Genomic DNA, 8,331 nt, shown 5'->3' on the forward strand with positions numbered 1-8,331 from the left:
GGGCGGAAAAGAAGTTTCGATCGCTTGCACGTCTTGAGCGTCACTTGGCGAACGTGCAGCTTCTGGACTAGAGTCTGCGAGGAAGTCCGTGGAATGTGTCGCCTCGTGCGCCAGTTCCATCGATGGCACTGCGGTTGGTGGCCACTTCGATTTCTTATGTACAACGGACAGCAACGAGGTCGAGCCCGGTCCGAGGAAGGAAACTCTGTACACAAATTTACAAATACCGTGACGGCCGAAATTCTCTGCCACTGCTTCGCACCTGAGGCGGCGTGACCTGCGGGGAAGCTGCCGAATGCGGTTCTGCTCCTCCTCCTCCTCCTCCTCCTCCTCCTCCCGGATGCTTTGTTGGGTGCTCGGAGATGGCGGACGAGATTAGCGCTTCACCCCGATTCCGAAGAACTATTTTCCTTTCCCGGCGACGAGACGTGGGGTTGTTTTCTTCGTGCGTTAACCCGCGGCCACACGTTGCAGTTCTAGCGGGAACAGGAAATGACGTAGCAGTGGAAACGATGACAATGGCAAACGCACCTGAAAAGAGAAAAAGAAGAAAACAGTGAGATGGACGCCAATGGCCAGAACAAAGCAACATCACTGAAATAAATCATTTTTTTTAAATTATTATTATTATTTGTTAACAGCTACAAAAGAGCAATCAAACGTGCTGAGGGTGCAGCTACAAAAAGCATTTTTACAAAGCAGAAGCTCCGAGTATACATTTCCAAAGTAAAGAGAAAAGTAAAAAATGTACATAAAAAATTGAGATCTAAAATAAAAACCGAATAAAAATAAAAACAGGACTGATCCGTCCTCTTTTTAAGTGAACAGGTAGGAGTAAGGCAGAGCACTGCTATTTCTTCACACATTACACAATCAGAGTCTGTGAACTTGCAAGAAGAGTCCATTTTAAGTCAGGTACCGGATGAGGTTAGCAATTTCAGTTGCCTTTTGAAGTGTCCAGGAGTGTCAAATATCTCCACATTTGCTTTGTTCATTGATCTTGCAGTCCTGTTGTAGAAGTTGTAGAATCCATAATTTGTTCTCGCATAGGATGGTTTCAGCATTGAATGGTTTTTTAAAGCTCTTGTCGGTGCATTGAAGTTTGTTCGTGAGACGAGATGAGGGCAATTCAGGGTACCATTTAACAGCTCGTTAAGAAGGAATAAGTTGGCTTTATCTCTTCTTTCTTCCACCGTCTCAAGTCCGAAGAGTCGAAACATCACTCTTGGTAGGATTTCTCATTGTATTCAAGGCCACTTTTAAAGCAAACGTATTGGATTTCTCTTTTTTGAATATTTTCAATTTCTAATTTTTGATAAGCAACATGTGGGGACCAGACCTGTGAGGCAAATTCTAGGGCTGGCCTAACATAGATTTTGTAAAGAAAAATGAAAAGTGCCAACTGATTGAAGTCTCGGTTAATTCTTTTCAGGAAACCTAGTTTTTTGCTAGCTGCCTTCACAATGTTTGACACATGGACATCAAAGGAAAATGATTCTTTAATAAAGATACCTCAAGTTTTGGCTGTACTAACTTTTTTGATTGCCTTGTTGTTGATACAATAAGAAAAATTAAGTTTGTTTTTCTTGTGTGCATTAGCAAAGCTCATCAGCTCACACTTGTTTTCATTGACTGCCATTTTGTTCTCCTTCAGCCACTGAATAACTCGTTGAAGAGCTTCGTTTAGGATGATGCAGTCATTGGTACTGCCAATTGCTTTATAGATTTTTATGTCGTCTGCAAATACGTTGATTGTGATTGGTAGTGTCCAAGGGTACTTAGCTGGTCTTTCATGTAGATAAGAAATAACAGTGGGCCTAAGAATGAACCCTGTGGGATAACAATGTCATGTTTTTTTACCTCTAAATGTCACCGACATTTCGGCGCCTCCGTATCCAGGTGGGCAGGAACAGCAGTGCGTAGCACGCGCTTCTTGATTTGGCCGGGGTTTGAGCCCGCGACCACCAAATACGGAAGATGCAAAAAGGTCAGGGAATTACCACCGCGTATCCCCGGAGCAATATGGCCTTAGTTGCTAATGCTTGTAAAAACCAAATAACAAACAAATAGGCAAACAACATTTCCCTACCTTCCAAGTAGTTTGCAATCTAGTTTAGTGCTTATCTTTTGAGACCATAACGATGCAGTTTATTGATTAGTCTCTGCTGGACTATCTTGTCGAAGGCTTCGCTAAAGTCCAGGAAGATGGAGCATAGTCTACGATACTGCATCGTCATCTCTAGAAGTTAGAAGGTGCGAGCTCGTAACATACCGTCTGGCAGATTTGACCCACACTTTGGCACGAATGCAGCGCCCACCCGGTTAGGTTGGACGTTTCTGCGCCACCAGTCCGATCTGCAACCTCAGTGACCATCGTCAGATGGACCGTGTTTTAGCCGAAGGTTCACAGGTATCTCATTAAGACAGCAAAACCTTTTAGGTTGTTGAACCCCAGTACTGAATGCCAACTTCGTACCTGCACGAAGTTTACACTAATAAATAATAAATAACAAATATTCATTTATTGCAAATGCAGCAAGCCCATCACAGCACTAGGCCAGGGACATGTATTGAGTACAAGGAGATAAATATATAATGAAATATCCTGTTCGTATATTGACAACGAATAGGAATTAAAACGATCAGAAATATCTATTATTGTAGAACATGACATTGGGTTCTCAGATGCATTTACTGGGTTGCAGGCAGCAGCTGTTTTTATTTATTTATTTAGAATCTTTATTTGTCCTACCAAATATAAATATATCAGTACATTAGTAATAGACAAATTCCACTCATGGCAGAAAATGGCAGAGGATCGACATAAAATGAAATCTGAAAAGAATTGGTAAAAAATAACAGAAAAATCTAAAATATAAAATGAAAGTCTCATCACTAGATTTCTGTCTACAGTTCTGCTTCTTGCAACCTCTGCAAGCGATTCGAGCAAACCTAGCCAACATAACGGATCCACCGAACAGAGAAAATTCAAGAAACCAACAACAGTTCAAATGCAAGCTATCCAGACTCAAACAAATGGACAGAATGTTCCCCGATGTATTCCTTCACCTCACATCATCATTTGATTGTAAATCTGACTTCGGTAGGTTTCCCAGTTGAATAATCTCCTTGCAATCGATGTTGCGATAATTTATTAGGCGAAGGAATGCCTTGGGGAACATTCGGTTCAGTTGTTTCAGTCTGGAGAGGTTGCATTTGAGTTGTTGTTGGTGTCTTGAAGTTTCTCTGTTGGGAGGAGTTATTATTGTTGGCTACGGCTGGCGAATCGCTCGCAGAGGTAATTAACTTTGCAAGAAGCATCACTCCAGACTCGCTGATCATTTGCTGCAGAGGCTTTTGTTCTTTAAGTTTTCATAAAGCTGTTGGCTGGATATTGTATGGGGGGAACTATTGAGCCATCTAAGATCCCAATATTCTGTTGAGCAGTGGGGTTCAGCCAGCCCCTCTTTCCAACAGGTAAATCATCGAAGATTGAAGAATGAATTTTATTTCGGCGAAATGTGCGCAAACTGTGTGGAGTTTTGGAGGGCCCCCTTCCAGTTGTTTCGTGGCGTCATTGCTCATTTGCCGGAAGGCGACCAACGAAACTTCCGGAAAGAGTTAAGTTTGTTCGTGTTTCGATCAAAATGACCTAACGTAGTCTAGTGGTTAGCGAGGGAGTACACGCGTTTGAGTTGAATGTGCAGTCCACGTGATTATAAAACGCGTGATGTCCTCGCGAAATCCTGTGGCCGTCCTGGAATATAAACAGAAATTGCGTTTATTTTACTTTATTTTCTCGATTCGTTTGCAGTTGAAGTCGGTCTGTGCGCGACCCCGTCAGCGGAGACCGAGTTGAATACTGTCGAGGGGTTGTTCGTCTCTCTTCCCCTCCCCCCGCCATCATTCACGACGTGCCAGTAAGGAGAACGCACTGGAGGACAATTGCTTTGAACGGTTCAGTGGCATTAAAGGACTTTTCGTTCCCCCACCTCAGCGTCCCGCGTATAGTTATCCACCTTCCCCTGCACTTCTTTGTATAGCTATCCCACCTACCTGCAAAAGGGGGCAGGGCCTTGTGCGCGTGTGCGTGCGCGGGCGAGTCAGTGTCTGAGAAACGTCTTCGGAGTTGACACTGTTTTTAATCGCCGGCATCCACTGCGGAGTTTCCTCCATCCGGAAGTAGATGTGTGCCGTCCCGAGGCTATTGAAGCGGACAGGTCCGGTCCCCGTCTGAGAAATTCACACCCGTCGCACCCCCGACCGACGACCCCTCTTCTTTTCGAGCGAAGAATAGGGCCGGACCTTGAAAGGAGCCACGGGAAAGGCTTTGCGAACGCAGGGAGCGAACAAAGGTAAACAAGTGTAGTCGCAGGCCATTGTGCGGGGCCGGCGCAGGTAGAAAGACCTTAATCAACCCATTCACTGACCCCCGTCCCACCCGGCTCGGAATTAAGCAGGTCTGGCTTAGGTGCGCATCAATGGGACTCGAAGAAAAAGCTTTTTTTCTTCTTTCTTTCATTCGGGCCGGGTCTTTCATCTTTCGTCCCCACAAAAAAACAGGTAGCTCGACACACACAGACACACACACACACACGTGCACGCACAACGAGGGCTAGAAGGGCTCGAGGCTATATTTAATGCGAGTTATACGTCAATGGGTCGAGCGGAAGTGCGCGAGGAAGCTGAAAGACCTCGTTTGGAAGTGAGACATCGCTGCCGTTGGCCCGACTCCCATTTTTCGGGTCCTAATTAGGGCCCCCTGATTGAAAATCCGTTCCAAGTGCGCATTTCTGACGCCGATGTCCAGACAGGAATCCGCGGTTCACAAAGCCCGCAGAGGACAAAATCTGCGCATGCGCAGTTTGGGTATTGCTCACCAACGGTTTCGTAGGGGTGAACCCGATCTAAATCCACCCTCAGCTACACGCTGTGTCTCGAAAGAGAAATAAACAGATAATAATAATTCGGACGCCCCTAACCCCTGCACGCGCCGTTTCATTTTTTGAACAGGGGCCAATGGGACGTCGTGAGGATCGAGCGGAGGTTGCCGTCAACAGCCCGACACTTCCTTTCGCTGTTTTCTCGCCGACGATCGACACTGCGTTTCAGAAGAAAAAAAAAGAAATTTTCGCTTTACACGGCGGACGGGGGTCAGCGCAATTTGCGAGCGAGGTGTCACCGAAGAAGAAGGACGAAATCGTGTTTCGAAGCGACTTTGGCCAAAAGGGCCCGACGCACTCGGTTGAAACTTCCCTGAGCAGGGCCGGATTAAGGTGTCCGGAATTTGAGGCCCCTTTAAATCATTGGGTTGCGTAGATGGATATTCCATCCGCGCAAACTTTTGCATCGTCCACTGCTGCTTCGCGCGTTTTGGTGCACTTTTGTCCTCCCTTCGCTTATTCAACTTTCGTTTTTATTCGTCCACTGGAGCTTCGATTTTACACACACACACACACGCACGAGTACATATTGCGCACACATAAATAGAAATAGTACGCGGGTGTTTACTTATATTGCGAAGAATAATTCCTCGATAAAAATGAAAAGTAAAAGATGTCAAAAATGTTTTATTTTCACTTTTGAAAAATAAAAAGGAAAACAATTTTTTAAAGAAACTTTCGACTCATTTATTGGACGATTAAAAGCATAAAATAAGAAGCTACGTTTAATGAGAATGCTTTCGTATTACGCGTTTTCTTCGTTCATTAGAAAATTTATCGCTACTTTAGAAAATATTTTCGCCGGAAATGAAGCCCCTCTTTTCGCGGGGCCCCGGCCATGGCTGGTTTGGCAGTGGCGTTAACGCGGCCCTGTCCCCGAGGCCACTTCAAGAGCGCTTTTGTTTTCTAGAATTAACGTTGAAAGGTCAGAGTGCGGTTTAAGTGCTCGAGAGCAGCGATGGAAGCCGAACCGGAATTCCTTCGCACATCCGGACTGAAAGTGTCGTCGGGGGATGAACGAACGGAGTGAACAACGCGCGCAAGTATGGCAAATAAATAAACAAATAATTTATTTAATAAACACTAGGGGGCCTCGCTTGTTTTGATAAAATAAAATAAAATACTTACAGAAGCTTTCGACTCTGATTGTGTCTCTTTTTATTATTATTATTATCATCAGTTTATTTAACAAACACCCCTGTACAGAAATTTCCTAGGAGGGTGGCGCATACATACATCACTTATTACAGTGTAACAGGATTAAATATCAGCAAATACATAAGATATATACACATAGAGGAAGAATTACATACAGACATCCTGCATTCACAGAAAAATTACAAACCAATATATGTACATAGAAAAATTACAAAACAATGTACATACATAGAAAACTGACATCGTCATTTACACTATGAATTGGTCCTCATTTTTTATTCTCTGAACAAAACGAATACCCTCAGTCCTATACGAATCTTTGGAATATAATATATCGTTCATTTAAGATTTTTATCAGTTCGAGGGCACTTGAAGTTTCTCTTCAATTACGTTCTTCCTCAGCTAAGAATACGTTACGATGTCTGTATAATATCGGCGTAGAGACAACTCTTAGAAAAACTAGGATCGAAGTGTGAATTTAAAGTGCATCTCACGTTGAGCTCATCCTTCAGGACGAGTTACCAGGTATTGCACTAACTGGAATAAGTAAGTAACGCTCACTAATAGAGAAGACAATTGTCACTTATTCTCGGTGGACACCACCGCACAGCCGGCACCGTTTCAAAGCTAGTTGGCTTTTCATCGGTGTGTGGGTGGGTTGGTGCCTTTCAGAATTTAATAATATCGGTGTCTGTGCCCCGACATTACACAGATACAGAATCTCTGCGAAATACTGTGAAGACAAGCGGTGCAGAGTGAGAAGACAGCCTCATTCTCTGAACACTTCCACTGCAATCTCGTCAATTGTGGGAATAATTGCAGTTCTCGCTTTTCTGCACACCCCTCTGGCCGGTCGGTGTGTAAAAAAGGGGTGAAAGCAATTTGGTTCAACAAGAAACCGATTTAATAAAATAATAATAACCGGGAAGGCTTAAACTGGTAATTAACTTAAGGGACTGTCCGATTGCTCGAACGTCGAAAAAGAAGCGCACTTACCATCTATGCGAGCCACCTGGTGAAGTCGAGCAAATCCTCGTCTTCCGGACTGAGGGTGTCGTACGGCGACGAGGTCTCGGAGCCGAAACTCGGGGTCGGGGAGCTGCTGGCGGAACAGGGAGGAGAGACAGCCGAGTAGTGGAGGGCCCCGCACAGGTTCATCTGAGGCTGGCAGCGCGAAGAACCTTCCGACGTGGGGGTGGTGGACACGGGGATCAATCCGGGGTAACAGTTTTCGTCCAGAAGACGCTCTCGGATGCCAGCAGACGACTCGTTCTCGGAGAGGAGTTCCTGCAGCTGCTTGATGTACTCGACCGCCGACCGCAGCGTCTCCACCTTGCTCATCTTCTTGTTCTTCGCCCCGTTGGGCACGTGCTGGCGAAGAGTTGCGAATCCGAGGTTCACCATTCGCACGCGATTGCGTTCTCGCTCGTTCCTTCTGGCCACGGACGCCGGGGGTGCCTGTGGAAGCGACGAACCCATCGGTCCGAAATGGATGCGTCGTTTGCATCGGAGCAGCTCCGGTGTGTTTCCGCCTGCAGCTGCGGATGACGATTCCGTCCTCTGTCTCTTCGGAGCTATCTTGGCCATCTCGTGCGGGGTGACCGGCGACGAACTCGCGGATCCGCTGCTCGTGGGCGCCGGCCCCGCCGTCAGCAAAAAACACGTCGTAGATCCGAGCTTTTCTGGACTCGCGGTGAGCACCGTTAAAGACGCCATGACCTTCCGTCCGTCAGTCAACGCCGCAATTCGGACGTTCGTTACGTTTCACTGGGAGTGACACGAGCTGAAGAGTGAGAGACGAAGGACGCTTGTGGCACGACTGTCGTCGAGCGCGTCGGTGCAGCCGTTAAAATGCCGCACCTCATGAATACGAGGCCCCACCCGTGCCATTGTGCGTCCGTCAATCATTGTGTAATTCGCGCGAGTAGCGCGTGGCGAGGACGCTGATCAACCAAACAACGGACCGACGCCTGCGGGGCTCGCGAGCCGCTGAACGTGAAAGACGCACCAGACGGAAGGGGGGGGGAGACGGCAGGTAGAGAGGGGGCTGCTGGCGGCTATGGTGGCTAACGATGTGAACGGGCATTCCCTGAGTATTCTCGCCAGGAAAAAAAAAAAAAAAACCACTGGGTTGCCGTGGAAACAAGAAAACACCCACCGAGAAGTGCGGAGATATTCGGGACAGCGAAGGGTACGAGGGGATTGTGCGGTTCTCACTCGGGGGAAAGGG

General features: G+C 46.4%; 1 protein-coding gene across 1 annotated transcript; it reads right to left on the reverse strand.

Annotated features, from left to right (window-relative positions):
* Positions 1–424: 424 nt before the first annotated feature.
* LOC150082418 (achaete-scute homolog 1-like) lies at positions 425–7,817 on the reverse strand. Its single transcript, XM_090380520.1, has 2 exons — positions 7,098–7,817; positions 425–531 (listed from the first exon to the last, which is right to left on the reverse strand). Exon 1 carries the CDS (start codon positions 7,815–7,817, stop codon positions 7,101–7,103), a length of 717 nt encoding a protein of 238 aa, XP_090236646.1. The 3' UTR covers positions 425–531; positions 7,098–7,100.
* Positions 7,818–8,331: the final 514 nt, after the last annotated feature.

This window comes from Mastigoproctus giganteus, chromosome 8, assembly GCF_048544385.1.
Source record: "Mastigoproctus giganteus isolate SK-2022 chromosome 8, ASM4854438v1, whole genome shotgun sequence".
Taxonomy (NCBI): Eukaryota; Metazoa; Arthropoda; class Arachnida; order Uropygi; family Thelyphonidae; genus Mastigoproctus; species Mastigoproctus giganteus.